General features: G+C 48.5%; 1 protein-coding gene across 3 annotated transcripts in view; it reads right to left on the bottom strand.

Annotated features, from left to right (window-relative positions):
* The window catches only part of EXOC6B (exocyst complex component 6B), a 294,381-nt gene that overhangs the window by 221,569 nt on the left and 52,393 nt on the right, over nt 1-20,419 (bottom strand). For all 3 annotated transcript variants that reach the window (XM_064151211.1, XM_064151212.1, XM_064151213.1), the window contains exon 6: nt 17,304-17,508. In XM_064151211.1, the coding sequence (XP_064007281.1) occupies nt 17,304-17,508 (205 nt within the window). The remainder of the gene's footprint in view (nt 1-17,303; nt 17,509-20,419) is intronic.

The raw sequence follows: 20,419 nt of genomic DNA, 5'->3' as shown, positions 1-20,419 counted from the left end.
GCCCAATGCCAAGATAGGAAATTAGCTGTGGAAGTCCCCACCTCCCCCATCCCTTGGCCAGGTACTGGATGTTACAACGCTGAATTTGTACATTCAACTGTGGGATTTACTCAGACAGCTCAGTCTCCAGAGGAGTGATTATCACCAATTCCTCTCCTAGAGCTGCTATTACAACAGTTCACACATCCAGTCTCAGGCATACCCCCATACACTGCCTTTCCCCAGATCTGCTGTGCTGTACTATAAACTGGTACCAGTTAAAATAATTTTTTAATTACCATTTTTTATTGGAATGAAAACTCAAACTAGGGGAGAGAGGGAAATGGCAGCATTTAGACTCAAGCCTGAAGACTGATGGAAACTGGAGCATTTCTCACTTAGATCATTTCATATTCAGTATCTGTGTTGCCACTTAACATCTCTGTGCTATGCCAATGACACACTGTAGAGAAAGAACCTAGATCCATGCAAGAATCCTTAGATCAGCTCTTATGCTGACAGACAAAGCTTTCATTTATGGACTTGTCTTCATTATTTTGGAGCTACTGAGCAACTACATAATTCTGGCAGGGAACTACTGTCAACTGACTCTTACTTCAATTCTTATCTATCTCCATCACCACAACATCAGCATTACTTTAGAGACGCTACCAACATGGAAATCACATCAGCTCCTCATCTGCACAGCAGTCTGGGACATCCTTCTCAACTTTTGGATGGCAACTACTTGTCCAGAGTCAGAGAGCAGTTAAGTGTGGGAGACAACAGATCACCCTGAGGCTCTACACCCTCTGTCAGCAGAATTCCAAACAACTCAATAAATTGCTACCTCTTTACTGACCATTAAGGGACTTGACCAAAGTTGCATTTGTTTCTGTCCACAGAATTAAGTGGTGATAAGGGCTGCAAGGCTCAGCTGCATTCAAGCTGCCTCACCCCAGCACAGGCTACTGACATCTCCTTCCAGTAGCACTGTGCAGACCATCGAGCCAAGGGCTCTGCCAGCATCGTCATCAGCAGCTCCTGGAGGTTTCACAGAATGCTCAGGGTTGGAAGGGACCTCAAGGATCATCCAGCTCCAACCCCCTGCCATGGGCAGAGACATCTCACACTAGATCAGGTTGCCCACAGCCAGCCTGGCCTTAAAAACTTCCAGGGATGAGGCTTCCACCACCCCCCTGGGCATCTCGTTCCAGGTTCTCACCACCCTCATGGTGAAGAGCTTCTTCCTAATGTCTAATCTAAATCACCCCTCTAGCTTGGATCCATCCACCCCACTCCTACCACTACCTGACATTCTAAAAAGTCTCTCCCCAGCTTTCTTGTAGCCCCCTTCACATACTGGAAGGCCACAACAAAGTCTCCTCAGAGCCTTCTCTTGTCCAGACTGAACAGCCCCAACTCTCTCAGCCTGCTCTCATAGCAGAGCAGCTCCAGCCCTCTGATCATCCTCATGGCCCTTCTCTGGACACTGAGTGATCCTTGAGGTCCCTTCCAACCCTGACAGTTCTGGGACTCCATAAGCACAACCAGCCAGGAGCAACCACGCTCTTAAAAGTGAGACAAAAAAATTGAGTTAGCTGCAAATGCAACTCAGCCATGCCTTCATTGATCTAAAAAAGGCTAATTACACCTCCAGGAAGCTTCGAGGTCAGGGCAGCTCTTTACTGAGCAGAGTCAGGGATGATGTAATACACAAAGAGCGGCTGAAGAGGATGCAGAACGCTGCTGCCTGGGCTTCATATAACAAAGATACTGCTTACAAGACTGCCTCCACTGTGATGTCCAGGCCCTGGCCATCATCCCACAGTTTCAGTATTAAGCATAATTCCTCAGGACACCTGGTAAGGCTCTCACATTTTAGAGGTTTCTATAAAACAGGCAAGTAGAGCCAGACCTGGACCACGTGCACCCACACTAAACCCCATCAGCCCTCTACAGGAGAGCAGCTTTTATTGTCTGTGCTGCCAGCAGAGCCGATCCAAGTCTTGCTGGATCACCTAATTTGCATTCCAGGACAATATCATCATGCAAGGATCTCCCCATCTGAGGCCCAGCACAGAAAGCTCCAGGGACGGGCAAGTGTCGCTTCCAGCAGGGTCACAAAGACAACGCCCAAGGTCTCTCACCCTGAGTCCTTCCTGCTTGGTAGTACTGGTGGGTGCAGAGCTGGACGTGAGCTGGCACTGTGCACTCACAGCCCAGAGCCAGCCTGTCCTGGGCTGATCCCCAGCAGCGTGGGCAGCAGCAGCAGGGAGCGGATTCTGCCTCTCTGCTCTGCTGAGATCTCAGCTGTGGTGCTGGGGTCAGCTCTGGAGCTCTCGGCACAGCACAGAGGGATCCATTGGAGCAGGGCCAGAGGAAGCCACAGCAAGGCTGACAGGGTTGTGAGGCCAGGCTGAAAGTTAGGGTTGGGGAGTTGGAGTTATTGAGCCTGGAGAAGAGGAGGCTCCGGGGAGACCTCCTGGAGGCCTTACAGTGCTCAGAGGCTGATCAGAAAGCTGGGGATAGACTTTCAGCAGGGCCTGTGGTGACAGGACAAGGGGCAATGGTTTAAAACTGAAAGAGGGAGGTTCAGACTGGAGAGAAGAAGGAAGGAGTGTTTTACACTGATGGTAATGAGACACTGTCCCACACTGCCCAAAGAGGTGGTAGATGTCCCATTACTGTAATCATTCCAGGTCAGGTTGTTTGAGGCTGAACAACCTGCTCCACTTGCAAATGTCCCTGCTAACTGCAGGGAGGTTGGACCAAACTACCTTTAAAAGTCTCTTCCAACCCAAACCTTTCTGTGATTCTTGGCTTTGATGGTGCAGACAAGGTTTACCCCAGCAGCACAGAGCAGGGCATCTGTGCTGCACAAGGTTCACATGCACAGCACCACAAGCAGTCTTCTACAGCTTCATTCCCATACCCAACAAGCACTCAAGAACTACTTGGCCTACAGGTTGTTAGGGCCACTTCCCTTCCAAAATGACAACAGCAAAAAGCAAGTTGCCATCCCACAAAGGAACTCATCAAGAGCAGAAGAAACACTAAAAGCATCATGAAAATCTCAGCATCCTTTGACTGGAGACTGAGTCCCAGGTCTCCACATGCTTTCTGAAGCTCAGGGAGTGGCCTCTTGCCCTTAACACCTTGCCATGTCCAATTCCACCTGCAGATGCTTCACTGGGAATACCACAAAAGTTATTTCTGTGTGGACACATCCACGCCCCCCACACAAGCTCATGCACGAAATGAGCTCTGCAGTAGCTGTGAATAAAAGCTATCAAAGCTGCAGCTGCAACAACAGCAGAGCACTGTAAAGACACTTCAATAACATCTGAGACGTTAAATTTTTATAAGTCAGATTTACAGGGCCAAGGTTTCTGTTTAAAGAACATAAAGCATGCAAAGGTGGCTCATAAAACTGGACTTTACCAGCCACACTTGCAAAAGAAATTTCTAAGAGGCAGCAAAGCTTGTAGCCTTTTAATTGCATGTCAAATATAGGGCTCACAAGAACTAAACCAGATTTTGTGTGGTCTGCACCAAGTGCTTCTAGATATTACTGCCATGGGTGCAACCCTGTTGGACACCACAAGGTTAACAACCTCCAGGGCCAGAGGCAGCTTGAAGACAGTGCCACCAACTCCAAAGTAAAGCAAAAACTTTGTTCCAAAGAGGTCATTAAAAAACATTGACACATGTCACTAGCAGGAACAGCACAAGGAGAAGACATTCAGAAAACATCTGAACTTGTGAATGCATCAAATTAATGTACAATTAATTCCTCTGATCCAGAGGACACATTAATTGCCCTGATCCAGAGCTGGGGGTGCAGAGCCTGGAAAAGAGGAGGTTCAGGGATGACCTCATTGCTCTCTACAGTCACCCGAAGAGAAGTTGTAGCCAGGTGGGGTTGGTCTCTTCTCCCAGGCAACCAGCAACAGAGCAAGGGGACACAGTCTCAAGTTGTGCCAGGAGAGGTCTAGGCTCGATAACAGGAGGAAGTTCTTGACAGAGAGAATGATTGGTATTGAAATGGACTGCCCAGGGAGGTGGAGTCGCCATCCCTGGAGGTGTTTGAGAAAAGACTGGATGAGGCACTTAGTGCCATGGTCTGGTTGATTGGCTAGGGCTGGGCGATAGGTTGGACTGGATGATCTTGGAGGTCTCTTCCAACCTGGTTGATTCTGTGACTCTATGACACAAAATTCCTTTCCCTGCCAATATGTTTGTTAATATTCCACTTACATCACAAGAAGAACCCAGAAGACATGACCACCACCAGCCATGCTGGCCAACGGGAAAGAAGGCTTGCTGGCAGTGGGGAAAGCTAGCAGGAGGGGCAACAAGTTATTTGAAAAGCAAATATGGTTCCCCTTCATGAGCCGCATCAGCTGGCATCCACACACCCCAGCTGGCATCCACACACCCCAGCTTACACAACTCCACAGCAGCTCCTGTGCTAAGAGCTGTTTTCCTCTATCGCTGTCCCTGCTGTGGGTGATCTGAGCTGTTCTTGCTAACACTGGAGTGATTTGGTTGCTCACAGGCATGACTGTGAAGATGTTCAAAGCTGCAGCCACCAGAAACAGGCAAGGATTAGGTGTTGGAAAGGCAGACAATCCCCAAAGCCTGAACATTCCATGTTGTCTTGCTGAAAGTGTTTCTATCACTGGCTGGAAATGCTGATGCCTAGTGCCAAAGAGGAACAGCTTCAAAACAGCTACTGCAAGCTACAAATCAGCCCCAGAGCAGAAGACATTGCAAGAAGAAAGGCTCTGCTCATTTTTAACAGGCAGATGAAGGAGCAAGCTGGCACGGGATCCACATAAATCCACATACAAGTGGAAAAGCAGATGGAAAGCAAAACACCCACAAGAAAACTTCTTTGGTGTGAGGGTGCTGGAGGCAGGCTGCCCAGAGAGGTTGTGGAATCTCCTTCTCTGGAGAGATTCCAAACCTCCCTGGACACTAATTCTGGGCAGTCTGCTGTGGGTGACCTTGCTCTATTTAGCAGGAAAGTTGGACTGGATGATCTCCAGAGGTCCCTTCCAACCCACACCACACTGAGATTCTGTACACACCAGCAGAAATGGGAACCTGTCAGAACCCACATTTTCTAATTCTGCAACTAAAGCACAAGTGAGAGCTTGGTCCAACAACTTGCAAGACAATAAAATTAACCCTTTGTGCATTGGAAGAAGCTTCTGGAACTAGCTATTAAAGCACACTGAGATCATAGAACCTCACAAGGCTTTGGATTCAAGGGGACCTTTAAAGGTCATCTTGCAGGCATAAACCCCCTGTATCATAGATAAACCAAAGTGAAGGTATAGAACCAGAGAGGGACCATGGTGGTGCTGGAGGTCTTACCTTTGCCTGCTGCCTGTAGTGTTTGAACACCTAAGGACGCTGCATCCCTGAGCCAGCAAGCACACCCTGCTTGCTCTGCTCAAGACAGTCTTTGATGGTACCTGCCTTCATTTATCCCCTCGCTTCCTTACATCTGCTTTGTGGCAATGCCATGCTGACAGCCCTGGCGAGGAGGCAGTAGTATTGTTTCCATATGGGTTTGAAAACAAAAAGGCTTTAAATGAAAATACTGTGTGGGCAGAGGGCTCACACAGCACCTATAAGTGCACCTTACAGGAAGAATCACCCCAGCGAGGCTTTGTCCCCTGCAGAGCCTGATCCTACTGTGACAAGTCCTCAAGCCCTGTGCTGTACCAAGACATTTCTCTGCCTATCGCTTGGCAGAGGCGATGGCAGGGGCCTGCCAATTCACCCCAGAGCCCCTCCATTTTAATCAGTATCACATCAAGTTTAATACAGGCTTTGAAATGTGCACCAGATTCAAAGTCTGGCCTCAAGGGGGTCCTGCTGAATAACACATACCAGCCCGGCCACTGCTCCTCCAGCAATTATCTTTCAACTCTGGCTGAACCATTGGAACTGTCAACGCCAGCAGGCTGCCAACCAGAGGAAAGGTTGTGGGGTCAGAGCTGCAAACACAACTCCTGGAGGCTGCAGCGCCAGGAGAACGGTATGGGGTGTTTGTTTACACTGCCGTCTGCTTATGAGCACAACTCCCAGGGCGCTTGTTTTATGGCTTAGCAAAACTACAAACAGTGGGAAAAGAGGTTGAGAAGATGAGAGAAAGGTTAGCAGTGAAAAGGAGCATCAGCATACACCAGGCCCCTGAGAGGGTGGAGACGACCAAGGTTGTTTGCACCTTGTAACTGGCAGCATCCTCCCAGCCTCACAAAGCCAAGAGCTCCCTGTTTCTAAACCAGACATCACCAGCTTCCCCCCAGCCTGCCCACAGCAGTGCTCCTGCCCACCAAGGGACGGGTGCTAGACACTTCTCTCACCAGGCTGCCACTTACAAAGTGCTAAGACAGTAAGGGTTAGGAAACAGAGCTGTTAGCCTTGAGATGGAATTCGACAGAACCACAGGACAAGAGGCTCAGCACTTCAAGGAGGACACCAAGATGCTGCACAAGGTCTAAAGAAGAGCAGTGCAGCCAGTGAAGGGTCTAGAGCACAAGTCTTGTGAGCAGCTACAATTGCTCTGTCTGGAGAAAGGGAGGCTCAGGGGAGCCCTTCTGACTCGCTACAACTTCCAGAAAGGCAACTGGAGCCAGGTGGGGTTGGTCTCTTCTCTCAAGGAACAAATGATAGGACAAGAGGAAGTGGCCTCGAGTTGTGCCAGGGGAGGTTGTTGTGCAATGCCACAATCTTTACATTGCCATTTTCCCCAGTCTGAAACCACCACTTCCCTTTACAGTATCCAAGCCTGACCCAGCTGCTAATTCCTCTATTTTGTTTTAAAGCACACTGGGCTATCTGGAGATGTATCTTCCTGCCCTCAAAGTGGCACAAGGAAAGACAACCACATTCTCCCTCTCTCTCTCTCCTTTCCTGCCTAGAGGGTCTCAGGCAGACACACACAGCTACATGTTTGACTTTGAGACCTCGCATCACAAGGAGGCTATTTAACCACTACATTTTCCTCCCCCAAAATAAGCCAAAGAAAGAATAACTGCAAGTGACTGAAGCAATCAAGGATCCTTTGGTTTACTTTTAGGGTGACATTTATTCTCTGGTGTTAGAACAGAATCTTGTGAGTTCCAACCTTTGGAGATCAAGGCAACCACAGAGGATTTGTTTTTTGGGATGACTCAGCACAAATACTTCCATCCTGCAGGGCTAATGCACTTCTAATTCTCCTGCGGAGGCCATTCCTTTCTTACTCAAGAGAGTCTGATTCCTCACCAAAACTTAGCCTTTGGAACACTTAAACAGGGTCATTATGAAACACTTAAACGGGGTCATTATCAGACTCTTTTCACAGTAATTAACCACACTCGGGTCACAGCAAATACTCGTCAAGTCAAAGACACACAACAGCGTGTCTGAGACACCCCTAGCCTGTCCACCTGCAGAAACCTGCCCAGCTCCAGAAGAAGACAGGGAAGACAAAGAAAGCTGAGCTCTCCTGGAGTAACTGAAGTGCATTTTTATCCACAACTGAAAGCTGTTCTAAATTTGCTCTAGATGCGAATTAGAAGAACATGTTGAGAGGCTTCAATGACCTGAGCCTGTCACCAGAGCTTCGAGTTTAGAAAGCAGCCTGCTGTAAGGGCAGCGCTGGGTTGCTGCAGGAATTCAGTTGATGCTGTCTGTGTACACCCGTTTGCAATTTCTCCAGGGGTGTCACGCAAAGGGCAGGCAGCACAGCACAGCTCTCCAGCCTTTGCCCTGAAAACTGAACCACTGTACCTCTACTGTCAGAAAACACTAAGCCATTTTCATTTTGTTAGCAACTCAGACACCAGAACTCCCTGGTGATACCAAATTGTTTCACTTCCCCATCTCTTCAGCTCAGCAGCTAAAAAGGGATAGCTGGTATTTCAGAGTTACAGAGAGGTGAGGTTTGGAAGGACTTCTAGAGATCATCCAGTCCAAGCCCCCTGCCAAGGCATGCTCACCCCCAGCAGCTTGCCCACAATTACAGTGTCCAGGCAGGTCTAGAACCTCTCCAGAGAAGGAGACTCTGTAACCTCTCTGGGCAGCCTGCTCCACGTCTCTACAAGCCTCTGTTACACCAGGAGTGTCCAGGCTCACAGAACATCCTCAGCTCCCCTTCATGTACACACAGTGAGAGCCTTCATCAGCTGGAGAGAGCACAGAGAGATCAAACCACCCCATGTGCAGCACAGGAATCCAATACCAAAACCACTCTAGGAATTTCTTAACAAGAAAAATGAGGAAAACAGTTAATGTAAAAGGCTTATTAGCAGCTATATTACAATAAGCCTGAACCAGCCAAATGAAAACTGAAGAATTTATCATCTTGGGCGGCAGCATCCTGATGGGAGCTATTCCCAGCACTCTGAGCAAGCCTTAATTCCATCACCTCTCCTGACACAGCCATCCTGTCCAGGCCCTCGTGGTCCTCCACATCCTTTCCCACACACCAAAGCAGGCACATAACCTGTTTTATTAGTCTGAGGTCTGTCCACACTGTCTCACCTCCAAAACTGGCAGGTTCATGGGAGATCTGTGCACTGGGTAGTGCCTTCCCTTAAACCACTGAAGGAGCTGCCTAATTAAAACCAGGAGGAACAAGAGCAGTGAAAATGACAGTGCTGAACGCCTGTAGACCAAGGTGAACAGAAGAAGCTTTAGAGCCCTACTTTGCCCATCAACAAGAGAACTAAGAACAATTTCCGAAGGAGTGTTGAGGCTCAACTTAGCACTGTACTTTCCTTGGGCTTTTTAAATTTATGTTGTCTGTTAGGACAGGTTGCCCTCACTCCAAAAAGGACATTGGGATACTGGAGCATGTCCAAAGAAAGGCAACAAAGCTAAAGGTCTAGAGAACAAGTCTTGTGAGGATACCTGATGGCACTGAGGTTGTACAGCCTGCAGCAAAGCAGGCTGAGGGGAGACCTTCTTGCTTTCTCCGAGCCTCTAAAAGGTGGTTGGACAAGAAGAAACAGCCTCAGGTTGTGTCAGGTGAGGTTTAGGTGGGACACTGGGAAAAAATTTCTTCCCCAAAAGGGCTGTCAATTCCTGGAAGAGGCTGCCCAGGGCAATGGTGGAGCTCTTATCCCCAGAGAGATTTCAAAGCTGCGCAGATGCAGTACTGAGGGACAGAGTTCAGTGGGGTACTGGCAGCGGTGGGTTAATGGTTGGACTCGCTCTCGGAGGTCTTTCCTAACCTTCACAATTTTATGAGTCCATACCATGAAAAAGCTGGTGCAGCACATGAGTGCCCTGTAGTTAAACTGCTGCTTTTATGATGCAGCCATGTCCATGCTGGATATGCTACTGGGGATCCTGCAGTCCCTGTGGCCATTAGTCATACACATGTTGAAATAAAAAAGGCCATGATTTAGCAGTTTCATTTTTGAGGTCATAAAAAGAATTCAGAGGAATATGCATTTATTAATAAAGTTCCTCTGGAGTATAAATTTTAAATGCAGACTTAAAGGCACAGAATTCCTCTTAAACAGAGAAACCTGCCCCAGAGAGGCCAGGAAACGTTGGAATAAAAAAGTTCTTTTATGATAATAAGCACATTTGCGCTTGAATTATGTGATGTGGGGAGGAGGAGAGTTAAAGCACAAGGAAGTAGAGAGACCTCAAACAACATGCACTGGGGAGCAGAAACCTGCTTACATCTGCACATAGTCCCATCAGCACCTCCCCAGCGTGGCCCACATGCACTGCTGGCCTTCAGTCCACCCCTACAGCAATGCCTTCAACTGCTTTTCCCATCTAACTCAACACAAGATGTTAAATCCAAGCTTGTCCAGCTGCTACGGCCACTCCGTTCCCACACCCATCAGGAAGCTGAGGGATCAGGTTTAACCTCCAGCTCCTGGCCTGACAATTCACTTCAGGAACCACTTCAAGAAAAGTGGTACTGGTCCTCAAAATCATTCACTTCTCTTCCTCCTCCTCTCACAGAATGGTTTGAGCTTGAAAGGACCTCAAGTATCAGCTTCTCCCACTTCTCTGCTGTGGGCAGGGACACCTTCTACTAGACCAGGTTGCTTGAAGTTCCACCTATCCTCTCCTCAATTTTCAAGCCTCAAAGCATCCAAACATCCTCCAGCCCTAAGAAATCTTGTTGGGTACCACCTCAGCTCCTGCAGGTGAGTTCCAGCCTGAATTTGCAAAGCAGGAGATTAAAGATGGTCACACACTCTGGCACAAAGCCACCACATTGGCTCTGGCCAAACGGTGCTGGGATATCACAGAACTGCAGAATGTCCCGGGTTAGAAGGGAGCTTCTAAGGTCATCCAGTCCAACTCCCCCAAAATCAGCAGGGACATCTGCAACTACAGCAGGTTGTTCAGAGCACCAGACAATATGACCTAGAATGATTCCAAAGGTGGGCCATTTACCTCTCTGCAACTTGGATCAGAATCACACGAGTCTCAGAGTGCAGACTTTCTTCCTTCTCTCCAGTCTAAATCTCCTCTTTTAGCACCCTGACATAACAGGCCCTGCTAGAAAGGTTGCCCCCAGCTTCCCAACATGCTTCAAAAGGCCACAACAAGGTTTCTCCAACCTCTCCAAGATTCTCTCACATCTCATCTCCAAAAGCCATCACAACCATCACCAAGTCAAGAGCAGGAAGATTGAGTCAGATGCAAACACTTCATGAAGATCTGTCTCAAAATGCTTCCAAATTCAACAGCAAGAGATTAGTTCAGTCTCCATCAAGATGACATTCAACATGTTAAGAATTGTTGATCTAGTGGAAGGTGTCCCTGCCCATGGCAAGAGAATCTGAACTAGATATATTTAAGGTCCCTTCCAACCCAAATCACTCTGTAACTCCATGAAGAAAACAGTTTTCAGGGCCAAGTTTTAATGGCAAAGTAGTGAGTTATTAGAGACTGCTCTGGCATTTTAATCCAGGACAAAACAAAAACCTCCTTAGCAGTTTTCTCAAGGAAATTGTCAGAGGTTAAGTAAAGGATGCTGAGGGTAAGCGACCTAGAGGGGTGACTCCTCTTTACCTATCTCCTTCCTGTTAAGCAAGAGAACAGGTGTAAACACATTGAATGCTTCTCACAATAAACATCTGCACTAAAGGTCTTAGAACCGTGGGATCGTTTTGCTTGGAAGAGACTTTTAACATCATTGAGTCCTACCATTAACTCAGCACTGCCAGCTCACCTCTAAACCATGTCCCTCAGCACCACATCTGCATGGTTTTTAAACACCTCCAGGGATGGGTACTGCATCGCTGCCCTGAGCAGTGATGTGTCCACCCATGCAAGCCAGGAGCAGTCACTTTCTGCAGGAGAAACCTGTGGTAAACAGCATCAAAGGCTTTAGTGAAGTCCAGATAGAAGACATCCACAGGCTTCCCCTCATTCACTCAGGGGATCATCTTGTTACAGAAGATCAGGTTAGTCAAGCAGGACCTGCCTTCTGTAAATCCATGCTGACTGGGCCTGACCACCTGCTTGCCCTTTACATGCTGTGTAATGGCACTTAAGGTGATCTGCCCTGTAACCTTCTCTGGCACCACCATCAAACTGGCAGGCCTGCAACATCCCAAATCCTCCTTCTGGCCCTTCTTGTGGTTAAGTGTCACATTTACTAACTTCCAGTCACCTGTGACCTCCCTGGTGAGCCAAGACTGATGAGAAATGACAGAAAAGTGGCTTGGTGAGCACTTTCACCAGCTCCCTCAGAAGCTGTGCATGGATCCTATCCAGCTCCACAGAGTTGTCTGAAGGCATTTTAGAGCTGACACAGGTCTATCAGCAACACCAAAAATCAGTGGACATGAGTCATTTCTCCACTGGGTTATAGGATGTCACTTCACCCAGCTCTTCCCTAAAACCCTGAAAGCTGAGCCTGTAGCTGGCCATCAGACTTCTAATCTAAACAGCCCCAGAAGATGTATTTCCTTCCACAATACTTTAATATAGCAAGTAGACATGCAGCAGTATCCAAGATTAAGGAGGTCTCGGTACCAAATTTTACTAGAAAATAAGTTTCCCCCTTCCAAACCTGCCCAGGAGGGGAAAGCAGCATCCCCTTATCCCTGCTCTGCTGTGTAAATAGTCACTGCATACCCAGCACCAGCCTGACCCTAGCCAAGGGCTCTCCTGCCTGCATCCAAGCCTACAGAATCGCCTTGCTTTTAATAAACCTCATTATTTTGACTTGTTGTGCTTGTTAAAGGAAACCTCCAGAGTAAGAGACACCACTTAAACCATGGGGAAGTGCAGCTCCAAGGGTGCTTTGGGAAGTCCTGGGGCATGTGGATCAAGCCTGGCCCCCGCCGAGCCAGCGGATGCAGACCTCTTCCAAGCAGCCTGTGCAAGACCAGACTTGGCACCAGCAAATGCAGTCCACGTGGCAGGGGAGATGGAGCCTTACACAGGGCTCCTGTGACCCTCGCAGCCAGAGCGCTGACACCCAGCAGAAGGACATCCAGAGGAAGGCAGTAAAATCTAATTTACTCTAAAAGAGGCATACAAAGCAGAAACAGCTTCCATATGCGCTGCAGAAGACGACATAAAAACCGTCAGGGATGAGGATAATTAGGACCACCACACAAACTGCACTTCTCCACATTTTTCCAGGCTGTCTAAAGGCCACCAGGCAGTATCTAGAAACTGACCAAAGGTCCTTCTGTCCCCTGGCTGGCTGCTGCGGCTGAGGGTGCAGGGCATGTGGCTGTGTTCAAACGAGGTGCAGGGAGGGGACAGGGTTTGCCCACAGTGCTGGACTCACTGCCTGGCAGCATCACTTCAGACAGAGTGCCCAACAGAGCACCTTTTGTTTTCACAGCCCCATTCAAGCCACCTTGCAAAACAGTCTGGAGGGAGGCACAGGGCAGGTGCCAGAGTTAACATAGCCTTTAAGGAAATCTCCTCATTGTGGGGCACAGGAACTGTCCTCACCTCGTGTTTCTGGATGGGCATCACCAAAGCAATATCACAGGGCCAAGACGTGTTCAGCATGATGCAGCAGCTCTGCAAAGCACGCTCTGTGCTGTTTCCCACACAACTCACTGCACTTGGGTCACAACAACGCCATTGTCACTCCAAACTTGGGGAAGAGTGGCTGAAAACTGGTAGTGGAAAAGGACCTAGGGGTGCTGCTCAACAGTCAGCTGAACATGAGCGAGCATGTGCACAGGTGACACTTTCTAGCAGTCTGTTTTAACACGACAAGGGGTGAAGATTTGAAACAGAAGGAAATTTAGACTAGACAGAGGTGGAAGTTTTTTTGTACTGAGAGTGGAGACACACTGGCACAGCCTTCCCAGAGTGGTGGTAGATGTCCCAGGTCTGGAACCAGTTCAGGTCAGCTTCCCTGAGGCTCTGAGAAACCCATTGCTGATGGACCTGTGGACTTATGGGGGGTTGGACTGGATGGCCTCTAAAGGTCCCTTCCAACCTGAAGCATTTTATGATTTGATCTTTAAAAGATTTATGTGGAGGCACTCTTACTGCAATGCCAACATATCCCAAACTCCTGTAAAACCAAAACCCAAACTACAGACACTCAGGACTCGTAACAAGCAGGTTGTCACCTATGTAGTCCTGCTAAAGAGGCAGGTTGAGATTTGGTTACAGTTGTAAGAACAGATCAGAACTACAGAGGGAAACTTGCACCCCTACATCAATCAGCATAAATCCAGGGAACTCAAGGTCAGAATTAAATTTAAATCCAGACATACCTAATATATTGAAGCACACAGCTGGGTGCTCAGCAGCCTCAGCACAGCCCCAAAACCTTGTGGCACATCATCCCAGCAGTCCCAGGGAATGCCTATTAGTAGCTGTCATCTTCACTCCAAGTAATTGAGGGGAGGGAGGAAATAAATCTCCTCTTCCACTTCCCATCCACAAGATTCTTTACTTTCTCAGCCCAGCTGCATTTTGATACTGTGCTACTGAAAATTTCTACACTGGAGAAAAGCCTGTCAGTAGTGGCAGCTGCATGTGCTGCTTAGGCACCTTTGTCCAAGCCATCTGCAGGCACAAGAGACCATGCTGCAGAGGAGAGTGACTGCAGAACACTGCACCCTGAAGACTGCATGCAAGGAGGTCTCAGTCAGCTCCTACCCACAGAGAGAGCAATGTGAGGCAAGGGCAGATTCTTCTCCATCTGACAGCCAGAACTGCATCCCACCCAAAATCAGATCAGTCTTTTAGCTGTGCACATCTCTGTGCAAGGTTTGACCTCTTCCTTCACTGCATGAACAGGCTCCCAACACCAAGCTGGCACTTGTGCCACTCTGGGAGAATGCTCCTGGAGAAACCTCACATTGCACTGCTCAGAAATCAGAAAGTCAGAGAAGCATCTTGGTTGGAAAAGACCTTTAAACTCATCAAGTCCAACTGTTAACACAGCACTGCCAGGCCACCACTAAACCATGTTCCTCAGCAACACATCTACACAGTTCTGAAACCCTCCCAGGGATGGAGACTCCACCACTGTCCTGGGCAGCCTGGGCCAGGCCTTGACAACCCCTTCAGGGAAGAAATTGTTCCTCATATCCAGCTTAAACCTTCCCTGGCACAACTGAAGGCCATATCCTCTTGTTCTATCACTTGTTCCTTTGTAGAAGGGACTAACCCTCACCTGGCTCCAACCTCCTTTCAGGCAGTTGTAGAGAGCCAGAAGCTCTCCCCTCTGTTTCTCCAGGATGTACAACCCCAGTTCCCTCATCTGCTCCTCACAAGACTTCCACTCCAGAACCTTCATCAGCTTCATTGCTCTTCTCTGGACACACTGCAGCATTTGAGATGCAGCCTCAGCAAGGGCAGGAAGATAACTCCTGCCCTCATCCTGCTGGCCACATTATTGCTGATCCAAATGACACAGATACCAAGATCTGCTGGTAAGAGGAGCAAAAATCACCTCTAAAAAAGCAGAGCCAAAGCACCAACCCATTCCAGCTTGCACTAGATCATCACCTCTTAAATATCAGCTCTGACAGCACAATCAAGTGACACTAAGGAAAACAGAACTGCCGCTTTGACCGCCTGCAAGAGGCACGTGGAGCGTTTTGGCCACCTGGACAAACTCAATTTGCTAATGGCCTTTGGCTGGGTTGTTCTTGGCCTCCTGTGCAGCAGCACTCCCTGAGCTTACCCCAGACGCTCCGCAAGCAGCGCCATCCACAGTGACCTCCTCCACATGCCGTGCAAATGTCAGACCTTAGCTAGATAATAAACCCACATTCCGGATATCAGCCAGCGTTAATCAGATGTAATTCATTCCTAGCAAGGCCAGAACTCAGATCTTTTAAAATAAATAGCATAAATAAAAACCCAAACCACCAACAAAACCAAAACACACACAGGCAGGTTCACAGGGCCAAAGTCCAAAAGCAGTTCAAGTGTGCAGAGCTCCTTTCATCTGCTCCAGCTCTGTCAGTAAGAAGAATATTTGGAAGGCAGCGAACTCCCCCAGAACCGTAGGTAATAAAATTCAGATCTGAAAAAGCTCAGGAGGGAAGGAGCAAGTGAGAGCTCCATCATCTGTGCAAGGAGACACTCAGGGCTCCCTGCACCTCACGAGATCCCACCAGTGCCTGTGTCGGGCTGCCCCCAGGAACACGTCACTTGACCTGTGCCCACCAGGGGCTTCCTCGGCGAAAGAGCGGCCAGAGAGCTCCCAGCAAGGTCCCTGCACCCCTGCCTGCCAGGCAGCAACGCAGCTACGGCTCAGACTGCTCCGAGACAGATCCTTCTGATTATCACAAAATAAAATTTTCAGCTCTTGTCATCATGGGCCTCAGATTTGTAACGTTACACAAACACCACTTCCTTTCCCCATTGTATCAAACCTCTTCCACTCCCGCTGGTGAAATCAAACCATTTTCAAAGAATTTATATGATGCTAATTTAAACCGAATGCCTTCAGCTGCCAATCGCAGCTCCCCGACTCACCCAGGCCCCCTGCCAGCTCTGCTCTGGAACAGAGCAGCTATCAATCACAGCCAGCAAACCCAGGGAAAGGACCCAGCGAGGCGAGAAAAGGCACTGGTGACTCTGGCACCAGGCACCCTGCCCTCCACTGACGGCCAAACGGTGTGAGCTGAGCCCATGCGACTGCAGCTCCAAATGCTACAACTCCTCAGCACTTCTCAGCAAAGCACCTCCTGATGCAGCAACCTACCCAGCATCTTACTCAAATGCCAGTATCACTTCCAACGTGGCTCTAACCCCTGGCAGTGACATGTTCAACTTCTTCCCAGGGCACTGAGAGGGAATGGTGCACCTTTATGGCTGGAAAGCCATCAAAGCCAACCTCAGAGACAACTCAACACAAAGGGTGAAGGAAAGCCCTTCTGGAGTCTGCACCTTGCTTTCCCCCATCCTTTAGAAGGTTTAAGGCCAGGTTGGATGGATCATGGTGGGCAACATGATCTAGTGGAAAGTGTCCCTGTACATGGCAGTGAGGTGGAACTGGATGATCCTTGAGGTTCCTTTTAACCCTGAAAGTTCTGTGATTCATCAACCAGCAGAAAAAATGGGATTCTAGAAGAGGCTGAAGAAGTGCACCACAGCCACACTGAAAACATCTAAACCAGAAAGTCATGCAATGGGTTGGATAGAACCTTGAAGGTCATCTAGACCCAACCCCTCTGAAGACAGGAGGAACATCTTCAAATGGACCAGGTTGCTCAAAGTCCATCCAAGCTGGCTTTAAACACTTCCAGGGATGGAGCATCCACAACCTCTCCAGCCAGGCTGCGGCAGTGTCTCACCACCCTCACAGTGAAGAGCTTCTTCCTTACATCAAATCTCCCCTCTTTCAGTTTGAAGCCATCACCTCCTGCCCTATCACTGCATGCCCTTCAGAAAAGTCCTTCCCAGCTTTCTTATGGGGCAATGTCAGGTATTGAAAGGCCACCAGATAATCTCTCTGGAGTCTTCTCCAGGCTGAACTCCCTGGGAAATCACCACTGGTGTCTCCAGAACTTCCAGTTGCCAGCAGTCACACACTATCCCCACCCTGCTTAGAAGATAGGAGTTACACACCCCAGCTGCCCCTCCAGCTGGGTTACCAAGAGCCTATGGCAAAAGATAAGCAGGAGATTATGGTAAAAATGGACCAGAAATGTAAAAGCAGAAAGATAAAAGCTCAAGTAGAAACCACAGAATGACAAATCAGCTTCACTGAGCAACAAAATTCCTTCAGGATTTAAAACCAAGTTTGCTGCCTCAGAACTGGAAGAGCAGAACTTGTTTGACGTGACCATGAACTACTCTGCTCTTCCCAAAAGGCCTGCAGCACCCAGCAGTCCTACCTGTTTCATTGCTGTCTCTCCAATCTTGTCAGAGTGCTTACGGATGCTCTCCAAGAAATCCTTGAGGTCTGACATGGAGACTTCTTTGATCTCTTCCCGCAGCTTTGGGATATTATCCACCATGACCTTGCAGAAGCGGTAGTGGCTCACTTGGGGCAGGTAGGTGTGCTCGAGGTGCTCCAGAGTCTTCAGTGCAGGGTAGTGTCTGGTGGAAGCAAGCAAGGCAGCTGTGGAAAGCAGAACAGCTATTTCCATCCCACATCCCCTCCCAGGTGCATGCTGACTGCAAATATCCAAGAATCTCAGCTCTGCTCGATGCAACCAAAGCATCCAGGAAAACTTGACCCTTGAAGCAGCACAGAGCAAGACCAAGGCAAGCAGCAGCTCCTCACTCAAAGCTCTGCACATCAGACAAGGACCAGCTAGAACACAAGTAAGGGGTCTGGAGCACAAGTCTGAGGAGCAGCTGAGGGAACTGGGGCTGTTTAACCTGGAGAAGAGCAGACTGAAAGAGGATCTTCTCAATGCTGATCAATAGCTAAAGGGTGAGGGGCAAGAGGATGGGGCCAGACTCCTCAGTGGTGCGCAGGACAGGACAAGGAGCAATGGGCACAAACTAGAACTCAGGAGGTTCCATCTGAGCATAAGAAGAAATTTCTTTGCTGTGAGGGTGCTGGAGCCCTGGAGCAGGCTACCCAGAGACGCTGTGGAGTCTCCTTCTCTGCAGAGATTCCAAACCCTCCTGGACAAACTGCTGTGGGTGACACTGCTTCAGGAGGGGAATTGGGCTAGAGATGAGAACATTTTGGACAGAACTCTCAGATTAGAGGTCCAACAGATGTATTTTCTACAAAGCCCCTGCCTCTCCAGCAACTACTGCTGTACCCCTGGAGCACACACCCTTTACAATGCGCAAATACCTTATTTCCCTACTCGGAAAGGAACACAGCCTACAAATTTAAGCTTGGGAGACTGCTCAGATTTCTTCCCCTCTGCACACTGCACACCTTTACACTCTGCTCCTGTCCAATGGCCTTACATTCTATCTTACTTTTTGGCATAAGAACAAACTTCGCAGCCTGACAGAGGATGCTAAATGGGAAATGTTTGTTCTAAGCAAATCCTGCTTCTCAAAGCACTCTTCTTCCTTCAGGAAGTGGGAGTTCATAGAATATAGAGACTCTCCTGAATGGCAACGGATAATGTGAGACCATCCTCCTCCTGCTCTGACCACAGATCTGGTCCAAGGTTAAAAATAATCGATGAGGGAACCATCTCAGAAGCATTGGAACCATCTCTAGAATGCTGTTTTCCAACCAACACCAGTTTACAGTCACCTCAAGGGTGATGAGGCTCCTCCCCACTTTCCTCTGCTGGCTGCAGTCACTCCTCCATGTCTGAACCACAGCTTCTCCAGCTCCACCTAAGGGCCCCTGGCTCTGCGTTTGGCAAATGCCTGCACTGGGTTCATAAACATCACATAGCAAACAGCACATAACTTATTCTGTCTGCCTTGGGAGAGCTAAGTTTATTCACCCTGGATCCTAACCTCTCCTCACAGCCTCCTCTGAGGCTGTATACTCAAAACCCAAGGCTCACACTGGTAACCAACCCCCTTGCTGGCCATCATGAAATGATATATAAGTGAGACCGGGTGCAGACACAGAACTATTTAATATGTTGTGCTGTGTTTGGAGGATGAAGGCATCAAATCCAGACAGAGAAAGAAAGAGGGGAGGGGAAAAAAAAAAAAAACAGGGGTTCAAATTTTCTTCAAATGTGGCTTTCAACTTCTATTTGTTTCAAAATGAACCAATCCAAAGAGAAGGAGGAGAAAAAAAATAAGATGCAATTCTTAGAAGCAGACTCTGGAAACACTACCCAGAGCAAGGGAACGGAGCCGCATGTGGATTGCCTTCCAAAGTTCACAGTGCTGTGATCAGCTCCAGCTCCCCACCCCACATCTGTCAGCGGATAAGCCCCTTACTGTTCCCTATAAACAGACCAAAAACAGTTGGACAAACCACATGCTGCCCAATTCTGTGCTGAACTATCCTGAGAAAGAGAGCAGGCACTTTGGGAGCCACAAAACGAGCTCCTCACAACTCCTTCAGCTAGAGCCCAGGTTTCAGAAGTGATGCTTTATCTCTTCAGCCAAAGCTCCTGGGTCTAAGGATCACAGAGATGAGCAGAGGCAGGAGGGGGAAGTGTAAAAATACACCCATCCAATTAGTGATTGCCTTGCTGGGAACATCTGGTTCCTTCTGTATTGTCCCTGTGATGGATGGCAGTCACAAAGCAGGCAGCAGATCCCAACTGCTCTCCCTGCGTGGCACTCAGCCGGAGCCTGCTGCCTTTTCAGCTGTCCTGCCACCAGCAGCTGCTCTTTGCCCAATTTGCCACCCCCCAGGGCTACAACTCTCCTCCCAAATCCCACCCTGCTTAAACAAACCATCCCCCTCCCTCCACACAGGATCCCAGCCATGCAAACATCCCAGACCATGGCTTCATCCTTCAGCATCCTAACAGATGCAGGGTGGGGGAAAAAAAAAAAAAAATCACAGCTTGCGATTTCTAATCCTTATAGCTCAGCTCACCCTTCTGAACTGGCAGTTCCGGCACAAAATAAAGATGTACCTTTTCTCTGCCTCTCCCTACCACACTGCACAAGGTTTCTGAGGTGTTTGGTTTCCATTCAGAGTCTCTCAGATTATTGCTTTTTGTATTATGGCATTTGCAGAATTCATTTAGCTAATAAGACACGAAGCACCAAGCACTGCAGTGCTCAGTACTTCATGTGTTGTTAGCTAAATTAACTCATGTGTTACTAAATTAATTCACGTGTTACTAGATAAATTAATTCTGCAAATGCCACAACACAAAATGGCATCACAACAGTGAGCTCCTATGAAATGCAAAGTGAAAATTCACCTTAAATTAGAAAGCCCAACACAAAATAAGAGCCTGCTGCAATCCTGGCACTGGCAGGAGGGCTGAGCAGGATGATGAAGATAGCAGCCAGAAAGCAGGAAGTGAAGTTGGAATGGCTCATTCTATAGTTCTAACTTGTGAGCACCTCTTGAATTTCTCCCTCACTAAGCAAGTCCTTTCCAACT

This window comes from Pogoniulus pusillus, chromosome 11 (assembly GCF_015220805.1).
Source record: "Pogoniulus pusillus isolate bPogPus1 chromosome 11, bPogPus1.pri, whole genome shotgun sequence".
Classification (NCBI taxonomy): Eukaryota; Metazoa; Chordata; class Aves; order Piciformes; family Lybiidae; genus Pogoniulus; species Pogoniulus pusillus.
The sequence above is the reverse complement of the archived record's forward strand: the minus strand, read 5'-3'. Positions and strand labels throughout refer to the sequence as shown.